This window comes from Populus alba, chromosome 16, assembly GCF_005239225.2.
Source record: "Populus alba chromosome 16, ASM523922v2, whole genome shotgun sequence".
In the NCBI taxonomy this organism is placed as follows: Eukaryota; Viridiplantae; Streptophyta; class Magnoliopsida; order Malpighiales; family Salicaceae; genus Populus; species Populus alba.
In genome coordinates this window covers 16,045,511-16,064,053 of record NC_133299.1, presented here as the reverse complement: position 1 = coordinate 16,064,053, position 18,543 = coordinate 16,045,511, and the positions used below count along the sequence as shown (strand labels likewise).

Genomic DNA, 18,543 nt, shown 5'->3' with positions numbered 1-18,543 from the left:
TACTTTTCTAGTTGTTTTCTCATGAATGGTTGCCGAAGTATGAGTGCTTTTTAAGTGAACTAAGCAGTTGTCAAAAACATTAACCTTATTTTACAAGTAACTATACACAAGTGATTGTTACAACTGCATATACTAACCAGGAACTCTTTCCTCTGACAATCTCATTTTAGGTTTTATTAGATGGCATATATAAAAATGGATTTTGGTTAAAGGGTCTGAATATGGATGGGACGGAAGGACGCAGTAGAAATATCAATCTCATTGTAGAAAACCAACTCAAAGGGGAATGACCTCTAGTTTGCAAGGGCTGCGGATCAAATTGCTGCCTAGTTAATGGATCAAGAGTTTGTCTGTACGTGGCCTGTCGTGTTTCTTAAGATTTTGGAGTGCATAATAATGCCCTAACCACCTAATTCCCAACTGTCCAAATTAGAACTTGTACTAATGCAGGTCTTTATGTGTTTTGACAAAATTATGGCATATATTTTGATGGGATGGACATCTGTAAAACATATGATGGTGTGTTTGTGAGCAATAATAATAATAATGGGCGTTCTTACAATAGACTCAAGAAAGTAGGAAAATATCCGACATTGGGCCGTTCATAAAGATGCTGCCATGCCTACTAATTAAATGTATTATCTCAGTATCAAAATAATAATTATCCAAGTTGGTGGAAGGGCGGACGAGACGGCAAAACGTCAAAATTAAATTTGTTTTTAGAATGATTATAAAAGCGGCATGCAGCAGAGACCTTCTAAAGTGATGAAGAAGACGACATTATCAAATATCATTATAGCAACTTAAATTTGCCAGTACGCATGTTAGTGGGAATGGTTAGGCCATAGAGTGGCTTCTAAGACAAGACAAAATCAATTAAAAGAAAGCACCATAGGAGAGGGGACTTTCTTCTTTTTTCTTCTCTCTTGTTGATATGACAGAGCAGCAGACTCCACACTCGCTCCTTGTTCTATCGTCCTCAGCGTAGCATTTGAGACCAGCCCGGCTCCAATTTTAGACTTGTTTTTGTACGTGGCTGATGTTGGAAGTTTAGTAGCCTGACATTAATTCAATATTGTAGCAGCCATGGGACTGGGCGGTGGCACTGCCCGGTTGCTCCTTCTTACTTTCTTTACTTCAGGAATTCATCTAATTTTCTCTGACACGGACCCTAGTGATGGTAATTCAACTGCTTTGCTTCCTTTCTCCATCTCCTTCCTTTATTTCTTCGATTTTGCTATTATTTATTAACTTCTTTTAACCTCATTTATTTTTCTGAAAGTTTTCAGAAGTTGTGGCTAGACAGGAGTACTGTTGCTCTATTGTATTTGTCTCATTTCCTACACCCACTAGTTCATAATTCTAACAATGGTTTCTGTGTGGTGGTGCAGCTGCAGCACTCCAATCCCTCAAGAGGCAATGGCAAAATACACCACCAAGTTGGGGGCAGTCTCCTGATCCATGCGGAGCACCCTGGGAAGGAGTCACGTGCTCCAATTCAAGGATCACTGCATTGTCAGTACTGGATTCCCTCCTCGTGATTATGATCAGTAACTTATTATTATTCGTTCATCGTCTCCACTCTTATAATCCATCCAGAGCAAGACCATTTTGTTCATCACTAAGCATTTTATACGTTTCAGGGGGTTATCAACCATGAACCTCAAAGGGAAGCTAAGCGGTGATATTGGAGGACTCACCGAATTGAGATCCTTGTGAGTTTCTTAATATCTATCTTGACTGGAACAAGTTTATTACATGCAATTCAAATCGTACTTCTACGTTAGCAAGATTGCTAATAATTAAGCACACATTTCCACAGAAGGGCCCGGTGCATGCAACAATCAATTTTAAATCTTAATATTCAAGCTTTGAGGTTATTTTATTGCAGGGACCTATCATTTAACACGAACCTCACAGGATCCCTCACTCCTCGGTTAGGAGATCTGCTAAAATTGAACATCCTGTAAGATGAAATACATACCCAATCTTCTACTTGGCAGGCCGGCTTATGTGTCTTTTATTTATGTGTCTTTCCTACCTCCTCAGAATCCTTGCTGGTTGTGGCTTCAGCGGTAGTATTCCTGATGAGCTGGGCAATCTTGCTGAGCTATCCTTCTTGTAAGAGTTGTTAAACCAGTAACAATTATGAATGCATGAATTATCTCCTTCCCTTTATTCAACAGTACTACCCTTCGTCACAGGGCTCTCAACTCAAACAACTTCTCTGGTGGAATCCCTCCTTCTCTAGGTAAACTCTCCAAACTCTACTGGCTGGACCTTGCAGACAATCAATTGACAGGACCTATCCCAATCTCCAAAAACACCACCCCAGGCCTGGACCTACTACTAAATGCTAAGCACTTGTGAGTATATATTTCTGAAACACCTCCAATATAAAAGATGATTAAACATATTGTATTTAAATGTGCCTAGCAGTGCAATTAATTAAATGGGTATTGCACAAAGAATAACTAATTTTTTGAGTTTGCAGCCATTTCAATAAAAACCAGCTTTCAGGTTCCATTCCACCTGAACTTTTCAGCTCTGATATGGTGCTGATACACGTGTAAGTTGTTAATCAGAACAATTTTTTTTATCTCTCATTACCCCAGTTCTTCCCTTCTAATTGCTTGTGATTCTTTAATGACAGATTGTTCGATGGGAACCAACTTGAAGGAAATATTCCTTCCACATTAGGCCTAGTTCAGACTCTCGAGGTTCTGTGAGTAAAAACTGTCCCAGTTTTATCTTCCCTTCTTAAAGTATTGTCCTCTCTGCGAGCTCAATTAGGACTCTGATTCATTTTGTTTCCTGCAGTCGGCTTGATAGAAATGCTTTATCTGGCAAGGTCCCAAAAAATTTGAACAACCTCTCGAGCCTCAATGAACTGTGGGTACTCTTACTCTCACAGTTTAACAAGACAGTGGTTTCAGTCTGTTAAACTTAAATGAGAATAATCAACCTTTTCCTTCCTAAAATGTTTCTTTCAGGAATCTAGCACACAATAAGCTGATAGGCCCTTTACCAAATTTAACAAAAATGGACGCCCTCAATTATGTGTAAGTCAATCAAAAGGAGGTTCCCTTCGGTTCTTCTAACTTGTTTTTTTCCCATGTTAATGAATCCTGATCTATGATTTACTTTTGCAGGGATCTTAGTAACAATTCTTTCTATTCTTCAGAAGCTCCTGATTGGTTCTCAACCTTACCGTCTCTCACCACCTTGTAAGTCTCCAGCACATCAGAAATGTACTATATATTTGGAAATGTTATAGGTCCGTAGTCTCATTTCAAAAATCCATGATTGATATGCTGCAGAGTTATAGAACATGGATCTCTTCAAGGGACTTTGCCATCAAAAGTGTTCAGTTTTCCCCAGATACAGCAAGTGTAAGTTTTGACCAAATTCCAATTGAGCTCCTCAAAACAAATTTAGAACATGCAAAACTGATCGTTCATTTCTTTAAATTTTGAAGGTTATTGAGAAATAATGCACTCAATGGCTCCTTCAACATGGGTGACAGCATTAGTACACAGCTTCAACTTGTTGATCTTCAGAACAATCAGATTTCCTCTGTAACACTGACGGCTGATTACACAAACACATTAATGTGAGAAAGTTTCTAGAAATTGCATTTATTTACATGGAAAAATTTATTCTTTCAACCACTCACCATCAATCTTAAATTTTCATTGTCATGCACTCAGACTTGTAGGAAACCCGGTGTGCACTGCTCTCTCGGATACCAATTACTGTCAGCTCCAACAGCAGTCTACAAGGCCTTATTCCACTAGCCTAGCTAATTGTGGCAGTAAAATGTGTCCCCCTGAACAGAAGCTGAGCCCTCAGAGTTGCGAATGTGCGTATCCATATGAAGGGACCCTGTACTTCAGAGCACCCTCCTTCCGGGAATTGTCCAATGTGAATATGTTTCACTCACTAGAAATGTCTCTTTGGGGCAAATTGGGCCTAACTCCTGGTTCAGTTTTTCTTCAGGACCCTTTTTTTAATGTTGACGACTACCTTCAGGTGCAGGTCGCACTATTTCCACCCTCTGACAAATATTTTAATAGGTCTGAAATTCAGAGTATTGGATTTGACTTGACCAACCAAACCTACAAGCCTCCCAAAGATTTTGGACCCTACTATTTTATTGCCTCGCCTTATCCTTTTCCAGGTAACTTAATTCATCTTTTTATTCATGCATGCAGTTTCTGTCTTATCATACTTGGAATCGATAATTGACTAGAAAAACAAAAATATGTTTCAGATGCTTCCAGAGGAAGTTCTATGAGCACTGGTGTTGTTGTTGGGATAGGGATTGGCTGCGGCTTACTGGTTATGAGCCTTGTTGGAGTAGGGATATATGCCATTCGTCAGAAGAAACGTGCAGAAAAAGCCATTGGATTGAGTAAACCATTTGGTAATCAATACATAACATCTTTAATATTCTTGCTAGCAAATGAATCGTTGAGATGCTGGTTAAATGCAGCATGAAAGAAACTTTGGACTATACATAAAACCTTGTGTGTTTCCAGCTTCTTGGGCTCCTAGTGGCAAAGATAGTGGCGGGGTACCTCAGTTAAAGGGAGCAAGATGGTTCTCATATGAAGAACTAAAAAGGTGCACTTACAACTTTACAGAAAGCAATGAGATAGGTTTTGGAGGCTATGGCAAGGTATATCGATCTCCAAGATTAATTTTGGTCATGATTTATAATTATCAGAGAAGTTGAGGAATAGTTGCTGCTTAGTCATCTCTTATATTATTAAATATGCGCCCTCTTGTGTCCAGGTGTATAGAGGAATGCTTTCCGATGGCCAAGTAGTGGCAATCAAAAGAGCTCAGCAAGGATCAATGCAGGGCGGGCTCGAGTTCAAGACTGAAATTGAGTTGCTATCACGAGTTCATCACAAAAACCTTGTTGGTCTTGTGGGTTTTTGTTTTGAACAAGGAGAACAGATGCTAGTTTATGAATATATGCCTAATGGAACACTGCGGGAATGCTTGTCAGGTATACATGCTCAGTACTCTACTTTAGCTATGCAAGTAAGCATCGAGAACAATGCATGCTAAGACATTTAGTAATTTTCAGTTTATTTTTTTCTGGCCCACTAAGGGACATGTACAAAGATCCCCAGGGGAATTTTCCTTTTAATCAGTATGCATATGCTGATACGTGAAGTGGATTGATTATAGGGAAGTCTGGCATTTATCTTGACTGGAGAAGGAGACTTCGCATTGCTCTTGGGTCGGCTAGAGGATTAGCTTACTTACACGAGCTTGCAAATCCTCCTATAATCCACAGAGATGTCAAGTCCACCAACATTCTGTTGGATGAAAATTTAACAGCAAAGGTCGCTGACTTTGGCCTGTCGAAGCTGGTATCAGACAGCTCGAAAGGACATGTTTCAACCCAGGTTAAAGGAACCCTGGTCAGCATTTACTAGCTTTTGTTTTCAGTATATTGATCAATATGGGCATTGCATGCCATATATATCAAATCTTAATGGTCAAATATATTGTGTTAATTATAAATTTGGATGCAGGGTTATCTGGATCCTGAATATTACATGACACAACAATTAACAGAGAAGAGCGATGTGTACAGTTTTGGGGTGGTCATGCTTGAGCTGATAGCAGCTAAGCAACCTATAGAGAAAGGGAAGTACATTGTGCGGGAAGTAAGAATGGCAATGGACAGGAATGATGAAGAGCACTATGGATTGAAACAAATAATGGATCCAGGCCTTAGAAACATGGGAGGGAATCTGGTAGGATTTGGGAGATTTTTGGAATTGGCAATGCAGTGTGTTGAAGAGTCAGCAACAGAGCGTCCAACAATGAGTGAGGTGGTGAAGGCAATAGAAATGATATTGCAAAATGATGGGGTGAACACAAACTCAACAACATCAGCATCTTCTTCAGCAACAGACTTTGGAGCTTCAAGAGGCGGCGGTCCCCTTAGACATCCTTACAATCATGATGTTGTAGCTGCCAAGAATAAGGTGGATGTGGTCGACAATATTAATAATAACAATGCCTTTGATTATAGTGGTGGCTACACTCTCTCAGCAAAAGTTGAACCCAAGTAGCTGTAGCGACCAGCCCTTTTTTTTTCTTTTTTTTTTTCTATTGTTTTCCTTCCTTCATGTTGATTTATTGCGTGTTCAATGCGATATGAAAACAAAAGGCCATTATTTTATTTGTAGTAGTTTATATATACATGTGTAGTTACCCATTTGTTAACTTTTTTTATTATTTTACTGCTGCTGGTACTATTATTATTATTATATTAAAAAAAGGGGGGGGGGGGAGAAATGGCCATTCTAGTTGCGTGCAAAACCATCATTTCATAGAAGGTACAACAATAAATTAAAACTATAATTTGGTATCACTTTCGTTTTCCATTTTTTTATTTTGAAACAAAATGAAAATATAAACAAAAAAGTTTGTTTATTTTTTAGTTTATCATGTAAAACATAAGAAAAATTAATGACGCATTGTTAAGATTTTCCAAATCAAACAAAATGGTTCTAAAAAATTATGTCAGTGGTTGTTGGTTTTACTATTTAAGAAAAATGAAAAACAAATTTCCAACCTCCATTCAAAAACTTGAAAACGTGAAAATGAAAAGAAAAGAAACTGCTAAAATTTACTGGCGGTTTCGGGGCTTCTTTTTTTCAATAGAATTGGGCTTCTTGGTTGCTAGTTTAGAATTGGTTTTAATTGCTGGGCTCTTGATCTCCCCCAACTAATTTGAGCTTCATTAGCAACTTGTGCTGTAATTGGTCTAGAGCCCATATCATGTAGTTAATTAATGATTTGAAAGAGAGAGAAAACATTCTCTCAGATAACGGCATAATATGGAGTATTTTATTATGGAGTATGGTCTAGATCTGGTTGATAACCTAAAACGATGTGTTTTATTATAAATACCACTAGATTTTTGTATTTTATTATGGAGTATGGTGGTTGATAACCTAAAACGATGTATATCAGGATAAATACTACAAGATCTTTCATTTAACAGTTTTTTTTTATCTGTTTTGGAATATGGTTTATGATAGTAATATTCTTTATTAAATTTCTCGAATATATCATAATAATATAGGATGTGATAATAAAATTAATTTCAATTGACATAGAAAATATATATTTTATAAAAAAATAAGATATTCATTTATTTTCTTATAATATTTTTATTATTGCATATATATATATATAATAAACTTTACATTTTTGTCGATTTTTATTATATAAATTATTTTTACAAATAAATTCGTTAAATATAATATTAAATACTTTTTTCTATATTCATCTCTCAAATTTTCCATTTCTACGGTGGTAAAATAAAAGACGTTAGTTTGAGGCGCTGTTTGGTAACGTGGCTGCGGGTGAGGTTCACCCGCAGCCACACATAAATTTGTTTGGTAACGCTCCGTATTCTGCTTTTCATTGGTAGGACCCGCGAAAAGTTGAATTAAAATCGAGGTTCAAGAGAAGCAGCATTTTGCTGCTTCTCCTGATGGAAGAAAGCTGGAACAGTGGAGCCATGCTCCACTGTACAGTGCGAGTGCATCAGTTTCGTTTTTTTTTTTTTTTTTTTTAATTTCAAAAAACCAGAAAAAGTTGAGTTTATTATTTTTTTTTCTGAAAAACCAGAAAAAAATTACATGGTTTGACTCGCATTATTCATGTGAACGTGAACAATATTTTTTTTTTGTTTTTTTAAATTATAAAAACTGTAGTTTTTGTCGAATGAATTTTGTACGTAATGAAATTGTAATTTTTTTTTTAAAAAAATGAGTTTTAGTTGAAAAAATAGTATTTAATATTATTTAATAACACTACATAAATTAGAAGGATATAGCATGATGACGTAGCATTTGTGAAATTTGATCACAATTCCAATTATGTTCTTGCCGTGTCCGACCCAATTAAAAAAAAATCAATTTTTATTTGTATTTTAATTGTGTTTTATTTAAAAAATTAGAAGAAGATCACTTGATGACGTAACAAAAAATTTAGGTTTTGTTGTTGCGTGTTTAAAAAACCATGAAAAATATAGTTATTGTTGGATAGATTTCGTATGTGATGACATTGCATATAGTTTAATAGAATAATAAAAAATATTTGATATCAATATTATTTATTTCATGATGTAATAATAATAGTTAAATCTACAATATTTAAATTAAAAGTATTTTTTAATTATTTTATAACCTCAATTTGAAAAGCATTTTTTTAACCAAACACATTAAACTACTTTTTGTTCAACCTCAATTTCAACCACAGTTTTAACCAAACATATATTTTTTCAAACCAACCTCAATTAAAAGTACTTTTTATAAAACAACTTTTTTAAAATCACAACCACAACAGCAACCGCAATACCAAACACACCCTGAGAAAAGGTGTCACGTGCAATTCTCCAACTCTGTGTGCGTGGGCGATTCTCTCGCATTTTCTTTCCTCTCTCCTCTCTCTCGCTCTCTTTCTTTCTGTGCATCCAGAAGAGGATCCATTTGCATTGTTGAGTTGGAGTTTGTATCTGTAATTGGATAACAAGAGGCAGAAGAAGAGTAGAAGAGGAGAAGCGGTGCAGTGCATAATAATAATAATAATACTCGTAATGTTTTGATAATGTGAATGATTTGTTGATTGCGAGGGAAGGAAAAGGCCTGCCTCTGCCTCTCGTAAATGCAATTGAATGAAATTTGAATCTGACGGACGGCCCTGCAACAGCATATTAGATTAGATTCGATAGGAGCGGTGGTAGAAAGGAAAAAGAGAGAATCTCCTCGGACGAAGAGAGGGAGGAGATGAAAGGCTATCATAATAATCACAATCAAGGGAAAAGGCGATGGAGATGTCTGGTAATAGGAGTGCTATTTCTGGTGCTGCTTTCAATGCTCGTTCCTCTCGTCTTTTTGCTCGGCCTTTACCACAACGGCTTCCACTCCACCGGTAACTCCTTACAACAACATCTATCTCTCTTGTTTTCCCTCCCTCCCCTTCCCTCAGATCCAGCTTCCCTTTCACTTTTTCTGTTATTTTCTTCTTTCGAATCTAACTGATACATACACACTTTACTTTTTACTAAATACACGCCAACCAGATCTCTTTCTTTCTTTTTTTGTCACATCAAATGAATTCGATTACTAAGTTATGTCATTTCGTCTTCCTCCGCAGGACATCTCTCTGATCGACAAACTTCTTCTGCTTCTGCTGTATGTATTTCTTCAATTCAACAATTTTTAATTGAATTGAATTATTAGGGTTTCTTTGATATGATATTACAAGGATTCTTTTCATTTTACGGACTAATTTTATTTTTATTTGCTTGTAACTGTAGACAGACCAGTCAAGCCACATAAAGGAACTTATCAACAACTTTGCACCAACTCTTCCTAAGATTCATCAAGTAATGTCCTTTACTTTTTCCTTGTTTTTCTTGCTAAACTTTGGAACCTTACTCTTATTTATCAGTCTACTTGATAACTGCCACCGTAACTGAGACTGATAGTTGTTCGGTTTTCGTATTTTAGGATTCAACATTAGGCAGTTTAACCTCCCGTCACTTTCTTATACGTATACAGCAAGAACTTTGAATGTGTGCGCGCGCGCAAGCTTTTCGATCAGTATGATCACTTTCTTATTCTCTGGCATGCTCAGCCTCCTCCTGCAATATTTTATCATTTTATATTTGAGCTTCCCAATTCCCGTTAGATTTTTATTTCTAACATTAGTAAGGTTGAGTGATAAGTGGCATATTAGCATGACGCAGTCATCAAGATTCAAGCTTCATTATGTACTGCTAAATGGGGTTATGGCTTTTAAATAAAATATGATATTAAATGCTAAATAGACTAACGACTCATGAATGGGGAAATACCTGCAAATAACGTGAAGGCCAAAGAAAAAAAGAAACCTAGTAAAGAATTGCAGAAGTACCAACTCTGTCCCTGCCTACAGAGTTGCCTAGATTTGAAACTGAAACCTCTAAACCAAGAAATTTACCATGGACACTATACCTACTCCAAATAAACCTATCGATTGCTGAATGGAGTTGCTGTTGTGTTAATCAGTGGAAAAACATTGGAAACAATTATGTTGAGTTTGCTATATGATTAGAAAGTTGGGAAATGGCAATGGGTTATTGTCTGGGGAAGACGTTTGTTGCGGTATGGACCTTCAGAATGTGTATTTCTAACCTGTTTACAATTGTATCTGACAAATGTGATCATTGAAAATCCCCTCACCATAAAAACAAATTCATCCAGCCCTGATAAATAAATTCGTTTAGAGATAAACAAATAAAATTACAACAGGAATGAAACTGTCAAGTGTATTTAATGAAGAATAAAACATTAAGAAGTCAAAAGAATTTTCTTTTAACTATTCACTCAAGTTAAAAGAGATCTCAGAATCTCTGAAAATTCTCTCTAAATATCATGGTTTCTGTTTCTGTTTTTTTCTCTTGGCTTAACATCCTCATTGTATTGTTGCTTTGTAATCCAGCAAAGTTTTGATTTGTAGCAATGGTCCATGTATGAGATCAGAAGCATGCATAACATGTGGAATTTTGGAAAACTTAATTATTATGCATAATCTTCAAAACGTTCCTCTTTAATGTGCATCAATAAAAATCATATTGATCATTGATGATAGCTTTGTGCTAATAGGATTTGACCTTGGTCAATTATTTGGATATCTTCTTTCTTCTTTTTCTTTTTCTTTTTCATTTTGTTTTTGGCAAAATAGGAATTTGATGTTTGACAGTAAATCATTCTGCTGAGAAGTTGTTTGATTTTGATCAAGTTTTATATCTTCACACAAATGCAGAAACAGTAACTGAGCTCTGATTGTCAGGGACATTCTCACTATATTGTATGAAAAAAAAAAGAGATTTGGTGGTTCTCTCTGTTTGATAGAACAAGATTTTTATCTTATTTGCTTTACCGTGCTGTTCCTGACATCCTAAAATGGCATTTCGTTTCTACTATTCTTCTCTTCATATAATCATTGTTTGATCTGGAGCGATTCACCAATACTATTAATGCTTCCATTTGTTACTCTCTTCATATATGTATTGAAGAGATTCAGGGCCTTAATATTTTCTGTTCTTCTCTGGCTTCATATAACTTTAGCAACTGATCGCTTTCATTTGTAGTTCCTTTCCAAGTCCTAGAGTCAAAAGTTTTGCTATCCATTGTTAAGGGGTCTATAAAGGTGCATCATCTGGTGCAAATATCTCTCAGTGTAATGGCTACAAAAGAAGCCATTACAAATTCCATATTTCAATTCAATTCAATTTCATAAGGAATTGCTTCTGGGCTTCTGCACACATCTTGTGCATCACCTTTTCCCCTGTTCCCCTGTAGTATTAGATTTATTATGGTTCAGTTCCTTCAGTTATGAATGATGCAAGATACAGATTCACTGGAAGCTTGAGCTTTTAAGGCCTACTTACAATTTGATTTAACCTTATTAAATTTTTTAGCCTATCTACATGTATCTAAATCTGTTTTTAATCCACTGTGTTTTCTCGTATTTTGTATCTCAGGATTTAGTTATAAACTTTACAAGTGGAGCAGAAAATAAGACTGCGAGTTCAGGTGTTGTTCATGGCAGTCAATGACAAAAAAATCTCAAGCGTTTCTTTTATAATTGTCACTTCCCAACTAAAAGACTGATTATTTGAAAAGAAAAAAGGCTAATTCTCCTTTCCAATCATTAACAGGTACTCCTGTGGTGCTTCCTGTTGTACCTCCCCCACCTCCCATTAGAAATGTATGTATGCAAGCATCCAAGTGCTTTCTGAAAAGTTAGCCATTTATAATGCTTTTAAAGATTGGAGTTTTTAATGTGCTGCGGCAGGATGCTGCAGCTGCTGGTACAGATGAAATCACAAAGCATAAAAGAAATGCAGTTGAGGAAAGTGAAAAATGTGAGCTCAGATTTGGAGGCTATTGCCATTGGCGTGACGAGCATAGAGAAAATATGAAGGATGTTATGGTGAAGAAATTAAAAGACCAACTTTTTGTGGCTAGAGCATATTATCCTAGCATTGCAAAGCTTCCATCTCAAGAGAAGTTAACTCATGAACTGAAACAAAATATTCAAGAACTGGAGCGTATTCTTAGTGAAAGTTCAACAGATGCTGATCTTCCACCACAGTAAGTCATTTTAAGTTTCATGTCTTTATCTTCCATTAGTTTGAATAGTGCATGGAATTTTTTTTCTTCGATGAAGCGAGGAAGTAATCATACCAATTACTACCATTTTAACTACATAATAAACGTCAGTCAAGGGAATGGAGCTTATTATGTGTAAAGCTAAATGTTTCAATGCACACAACAAAGGACGTGTGCTATGAGAGTGCTGTTGCACTGTCCTGCATTTAAGGAAAGCATGCCACACGAGATTATAGCCTCTCCTCACTATTGTGGGACAAACTCATTCAGGCATGATTATAAACAATGATATTGACTCTCTGAAAATTTATAGGAAAGAACAATGCAATTTGGTATCTAAATCTTAAACTCAAAACCTAAAGGAATGTGCATACATAAACTATGCTGACTTTCTGGCTGTGAAGAATGATGACACCAAGGTTGTCAAAAACGCATTTTTGACATGGCATGGAAAATACAAAATAAACTCGGATCGTAAAATCATAAAAAAATTTATGCATTGAATAAAAATAGTCTGTTTTGTGGATGTAAGGTACTAAAGAAAAGGCAAACAATTTTTAGTTAAGAGTTTCAATAGACACCTCTAAACCAGGCTCATTAGCAGGACATAATGCAGCTTCAGCTTCATTTAGAAGATCCATTTGAAAGCATGATATTGCAAACAAGTAGCAGGATTGAGCCATTTGTGTTCCTACAAATAATAACGAAAAGAAAAAAGCTGAAAGATACATGAATACACAATGCTTTTAATGGATCAATGGGAGAGGGGGGGGAAATCCAGGACAGGAAAGAAAACAATGACTAAATAAATTAAGATCATCCTAAGTTAACAAGTATCTGAATGCTGAAAACATGAAGAAGCATACTACCTTTTAGAATATGATACGCAGAGTATGCTTGATTATTTTGCAGATAACACCTTGCTAACAATTGCAAATTTGTCTGCATAAACAAATGCAATTATTTTGAAGTCGGGTAAAATTTAGTACAACAAAAAGAAAACTGCATAAACATATAACATTTGTATCAAAATAGATTATGAAAACAGAGGAACTGTTAAGGGATGAGTGAGAAAGCATATCCTCAAATTTTGAGGAAACATTGTCAAAATGAACATCCAACTAGTTAAGATATTTCGTAAACCAAGACTCCGGGTTTCATCAAGCTATCTTCGTAGTTTGATTCTATAGCAACAGTGAAGTAAGTAGTGACTAAACAAATCCAATAAAAATCCTCTTCCGCTTAGCCCAAAATTCCATAACTTACAGTTATCAAAACCTTAGCCCTTTTTTAGATAAATTCTACAAATGTAATTATTTTCAAATGTCAAATTCACATAACACATCAGAAGTTCGAATGTTTTTGTCCCCGTGTTTCCCAGAAAAATAATAGGAAAAACTAAAGCCAGGTGGAGCTCCAATCAGTCCCGAATCGCCATAAAATTATCAAAAAGAAAAAGAAAGATAACCGATCTTGCCAGTATATAGTAAGACCCCTAACTGTTCTTGAGAAACCAATAAAAATTATAGACACTGTGTTTGCAACTTGTGAAAGATTATCCCTTCAATTTTCTTGTTGTTTCTCAGAGACCAAACAAAATGGGTCGAAGTTAAGAAAAAAAATCGATTTTTTTTGGGATACCTCAGAAGGGAACTCGGCCCAGAGCTGTTCGCACATGAATATGGCGTTTCGATGCATGAAATGGTGAAGACTGGTTTACAGTTTACACAGTCTACTCCAGAAAGCCTTTTCCCTGGAGAAAGCGAAGCCCTTCGAGAAGGAGATTAGGGATTTAATATTCAGAGTTCAGGCGGTGTTCTCATTGAAAAGGATGAAAGGAAGCTGATTTAATGTTCAGCTGGTTAATAGCCAATAGGCGTTAGACAACTGGAGCGAGGAAACATTTACTTCAATTCAGTTTATGTATTTTGTTGAAATCATTAAAACGGTCCTGAAATCGTGTTTTTTTGCGATTTCACCCGATTTTAACGATTTTACCCCATTTCAACCTGATTTTAACCATTTTCGAGTTTTTCAAACGATTTAACACGTTAAACATATGATTTTACGAGTTAAAACGCGATTTTAACAACCTTAGATGACACTCTTCCTCCCACTGCTGCTGATTTCCACCCAGTATTAGAAGTCTCAGGTCATCATTCTTTGTTCTTCCTAGGTGTCATGCTTTGCCTATTTTACACAAAATTAGTGTTCTCCACATTATCTTAGCTCATAGAAATTTACGCGTTTGTGTTCCAATTTGTACTCGACTCACCTTAACATGTTTTTCCTTCGCTGTCTCAACAAAATATATTGTTCTTGTGGTTTTACTCTTTAACATTACTGGCTTCCTGTTTGTCTATAATAAAATTCTAGTGCCAGTGGTCAGCTCTGAGGATGTCATGCACATGTGCATGTCACAGCTTCTGCACATGTAGGGTTGCTGGATCCTCCTAGTCCCAATTATGGATCCTCAAGGCTTTGTCCATTCTCACCAATGGTTCCCATCCTTCTCTAACAGCTTCAGCCATTTTCTTTTAGGGGACTTAGTTTTCATTTTCATGTTTGTCCTGCAGCATCAGGTGTGGTCAATGCAGATGTAATCCATCTTTTCAGTACCCTAAAATTTTCATTTCATGAAACTTGCCTCCCCCTTTATTGCCTTTTTAGGATTTAATTTTTGACATTTTGATGCAGCCTATGGATATAACTATAAAATTGAATGAATATTTAAGCAAAGATAAGTTTGTGACTGCAGTAGATTTCTGTGAAAGATCAGTATATGGCAGCTATATTAGGAAATATAAAGTATCAATTCCTTTGATCTCTCCCCTAGTTAAAATTGGAATTTGGTGTTGCTTATATTCTATTCCATTAGGAGTAAGAATATTTCAAGTTTATAAACATGCTTGTAGTCTTTCAATTCTAGAGATTTTATGAAGAAAGGTGCAACTGTTTGATTTACCTTATTGAGAGTGTGGTGAATATTAATTCAAGGTTGTTGATTCCTTGATCCCTACAATCTGATGCTTAGTTTTTCCATTCAAGGAGTGGTTCCTTGAACCTTATGATGTGAGCTAGTAGTTTTCCACCATTTTCCCCTTGATTCTGCATAAATTGAACCTGTGGTCAATTTCCAAGTCTCAAAATATCTAAATTCCACAACCTGATTCTAACAATAAGCATCAGTTTGTCCTGATTCTAACGTTTAATAAGTATCACTTTTTGAGCAGCTTCACCCACGTTTAACAATACTACAGAATGTTGAAAGCAGAAGTTGGTAAATGATCTGTTGAGCTTATTGTTCCATTAAGGTGTTGGTGTTCCCTTCCTTGTTGCTATATGGCCTCATTGTTTTTTGATGAAATTTATGCTTGCATTGTTGCTTGCTGTCTCCTTTTGATGTGGACTGTCACTCTTTGATACTTTGTCTCTTGTAATAGATACTGCTTAACAATTTTACATAGTTCCTGCTCCAGCACACTAATTTACCTGTTTCATCAGGATTCAGAAGAAATTACAGAAGATGGAAAATGTGATATCTAAAGCTAAAACATTCCCTGTGGATTGTAATAACGTTGACAAGAAATTGAGGCAGATACTTGATCTAACCGAGGAAGAAACTAATTTTCACATGAAGCAGAGTGCTTTCCTTTATCAACTTGCAGTGCAGACCATGCCAAAGGGTTTACACTGTCTCTCTATGAGACTGATTGTGGAATATTTTAATTCTTCTGCACATGATAAGGAGTTCCCTCTGTCTGAGAGATATTCAGATCCATCATTGCAACACTATGTTTTATTCTCCACAAATGTACTTGCTGCTTCAGTTGTAATCAACTCCACTGCTGTGCATGCAAGAGTATGTTGCTAGTATTCTTCCATGTACTCTTTACATTAAAAAATTTCTGAGTTCTGATTAACTAATCATTTTGCTCATGCTTCAGGAAAGTGGGAATCTGGTTTTTCATGTTCTGACAGATGGACTGAATTATTATGCAATGAAACTATGGTTCCTTAGAAATACTTACAAGGAAGCTGCTGTCCAAGTTTTGAACATTGAAAATGTTACCCTGAAATATTATGATAAGGAGGTTCTGAAAAGCATGTCCCTGCCAGTGGAGTATCGTGTTTCTTTCCAAACTGTTAATAATCCACCAGCATCTCATTTAAGAACGGAATATGTATCTGTTTTTTCCCATACTCACTATCTTCTTCCTTATATATTTGAGAAGTTGAAGAGAGTTGTGGTTCTGGATGATGATGTTGTTGTCCAGCGGGACTTGTCTGACCTGTGGAACCTTAACATGGGAAGGAAAGTGAATGGTGCTTTACAATTATGTTCGGTGCAGTTGGGTCAGCTTAGAAGTTATCTGGGAAAAAACGTTTTTGATAAAACTTCTTGTGCTTGGATGTCCGGATTGAATGTAATTGATCTGGTCAGGTGGAGAGAGCTAGATCTTACTAAAACTTATTGGAAGCTGGGACAAGAGGTGAGTGATTTAGTTTTACCAAATTTATTTTATGAGAAATTACTTTCGTGAATAATTTGTTGTTTGACTGTTTTAATCATCTATGAGGAGAAACTAGTTGTATAGTATATATGAAATAATAACCCAACCCTCTTTTGATCCAATGATCCAAACATAAAGCTATAGCAACTTTGGCAAAAGGATTTGGTTGACCAATTTATGTGATTTCTAATCTTATGCAAGAAAACTAGCTGGATCATAAAACATGAAACTGTAATCAAATGCATCCACTATATTGCTATAACAACTTTGGTAGAAGGATATTGACCAGTATGATTTCTGTATTTTCATGTGGTGGTTCAGTGAATATTTAAATTTTTACTATCATTAGATTTTGACCACCAGGTAGATCTCATTTGCTTTCCTACATTTCAAAAATGGAAACCAGGTTAGCAAGGGAACAGAGTCAGCTGAATCTGTTGCATTGAGCACAAGCTTGCTTACCTTTCAAGACCTAGTTTATCCGCTTGATGGTGCATGGGCTTTGTCTGGACTGGGTCATGACTATGGGATTGATGTCCAAGCCATTAAGAAGGCTTCCGTGTTGCACTTTAATGGACAAATGAAACCTTGGCTTGAGGTAGGAATCCCCAAGTATAAACATTATTGGAAGAGGTTTCTAAACCGACATGATCAATTATTGGTGGAGTGCAATGTGAATCCATAACGAGCCAGTGGTATAGTTACTGCCATTGTTTGTGGAGAGCATTCAAGAAGCATGAATGTCCAGATGTTTGTTTTCTTGGTGCTCATAGTTTTTCTGAGCTTAGATTCCTGAAAAAGATATTGGGTTGCAACAAAGTAGAGCCTTCTGATTTTTTGGTAAATAAATGGACTGGAATATTTTATCTAGTTTCTAGCAAGCAGAAGGGAATGAACACCTTGGAGGCGCCTGTAGTTGCCAGGAGAGGAGAACGTATTGGACACTGTAGTGAATGACAGGAAGGACTGCATTCTCTGCTTCTTATTTGGTAAGTTGTATGTGGGATACAAATGCTTAGCAATATTACTGGAAACAAAAAGGGTTCAGCTGTATGCTAAATTTCAAGAAGATTGAATAGCCATCTGTGTTGTTACTGGTGGTGGAGAAAGCAAGTTGTCTTGTGCCTATCAAAGTTAATTCTTTTCTCAGGTTGTTTGTTATTTGATTTAAAGTGTGATTAATTAATTTTGTGATGAGAAACTTAAAGGGATGATTTACCTTACCTTTTGTATCGATATTTAATTGTCAATTTGTTCATGTATTAACCTAATTGACATTGCCGAAATTGTGGCTTGTCAATTGAGGTCCTGGCATGCAGCTGGACATAGCATTTAGGAATTTTTGGTGTCGGCAATAAATATTTCTGAGGGCCCAAGGCGCCTACTCTAGACTTTTCGTTTTTGGACCCCATCTTTTGGAGTGTAAATGTCAGATTTCAGATATCATGCTAAGCTAAATTCCAAGGGCAGGGTGAGCATGATATAGTGACACATCAACTTGGGATGTTCCCGAAGGCCAGAAGTTGGAGGATAACAAATTCCTGTGTAATTTATTGTTATCTTGTGATATGTTGTGATTGATTGGTATGCTAGAAAGTTTGTGTCCATGCTAAGAGTGGTTTGACAAGGTTGTGGATCGACGAAGTCCGTCCATGCGACTAGTTCGAGAATGAATAACAAGTTTCACTAGATTGTTGCATTTAAGAGATCAAGTATGCCTGATAGAAATGGTTATGGATAGCGACAGGCTATTAAATGTGTGAAGGGTAACTGACTTTATTTGTGTGATATTTGATGTGATCGTGTAATGGTTGGGTTTGCTGCGG

The 18,543-nt window shown here is 36.2% G+C and overlaps 2 protein-coding genes across 3 annotated transcripts; both read left to right on the top strand.

Annotated features, from left to right (window-relative positions):
- The first annotated feature begins 890 nt into the window (after window positions 1-890).
- Window positions 891-6,269, top strand: LOC118047211 (leucine-rich repeat receptor protein kinase HPCA1). The gene is made up of 19 exons (XM_035056440.2): window positions 891-1,180; window positions 1,392-1,515; window positions 1,644-1,715; window positions 1,892-1,966; window positions 2,050-2,121; window positions 2,205-2,366; window positions 2,495-2,569; window positions 2,654-2,725; window positions 2,821-2,892; window positions 2,994-3,062; window positions 3,153-3,227; window positions 3,321-3,392; window positions 3,479-3,613; window positions 3,711-4,180; window positions 4,274-4,426; window positions 4,542-4,681; window positions 4,798-5,017; window positions 5,203-5,438; window positions 5,553-6,269. Exons 1-19 carry the CDS (start codon window positions 1,087-1,089, stop codon window positions 6,096-6,098), a joined length of 2,934 nt encoding a protein of 977 aa, XP_034912331.1. The 5' UTR covers window positions 891-1,086; the 3' UTR covers window positions 6,099-6,269.
- Window positions 6,270-8,426: 2,157 nt separating this feature from the next.
- LOC118047212 (probable galacturonosyltransferase 7) lies at window positions 8,427-18,128 on the top strand. Of its 2 annotated transcripts, none has more exons than XM_035056442.2 (9): window positions 8,427-8,973; window positions 9,199-9,236; window positions 9,362-9,430; window positions 11,573-11,624; window positions 11,750-11,799; window positions 11,887-12,185; window positions 15,708-16,065; window positions 16,151-16,696; window positions 17,124-18,128. In XM_035056442.2, the coding sequence occupies exons 1-9, from the start codon at window positions 8,829-8,831 to the stop codon at window positions 17,400-17,402; spliced, it is 1,836 nt and encodes a 611-aa protein (XP_034912333.1). In that variant the 5' UTR covers window positions 8,427-8,828; the 3' UTR covers window positions 17,403-18,128. The 2 variants fall into 2 exon arrangements, with proteins under 2 accessions (XP_034912333.1, XP_073261408.1); XM_073405307.1 differs by lacking the exon at window positions 8,427-8,973 and adding an exon at window positions 9,555-9,647 and having other exon boundaries at window positions 9,193-9,236.
- Window positions 18,129-18,543: the final 415 nt, after the last annotated feature.

Bases quoted from the DNA above. Each gene is read 5' to 3' on its own strand.
- LOC118047211 (XM_035056440.2), top strand. From the start codon at position 1,087: ATGGGACTGGGCGGTGGCACTGCCCGGTTGCTCCTTCTTACTTTCTTT. The intron at 1,181-1,391 runs GTAATTCAACTG...GTGGTGGTGCAG, and splicing joins TGACACGGACCCTAGTGATG to CTGCAGCACTCCAATCCCTC. The intron at 1,516-1,643 runs GTCAGTACTGGA...TATACGTTTCAG, and splicing joins AATTCAAGGATCACTGCATT to GGGGTTATCAACCATGAACC.
- LOC118047212 (XM_035056442.2), top strand. From the start codon at position 8,829: ATGAAAGGCTATCATAATAATCACAATCAAGGGAAAAGGCGATGGAGA. The intron at 11,625-11,749 runs GTGTTGTTCATG...AATCATTAACAG, and splicing joins AAATAAGACTGCGAGTTCAG to GTACTCCTGTGGTGCTTCCT. The intron at 12,186-15,707 runs GTAAGTCATTTT...CTGTTTCATCAG, and splicing joins GATGCTGATCTTCCACCACA to GATTCAGAAGAAATTACAGA.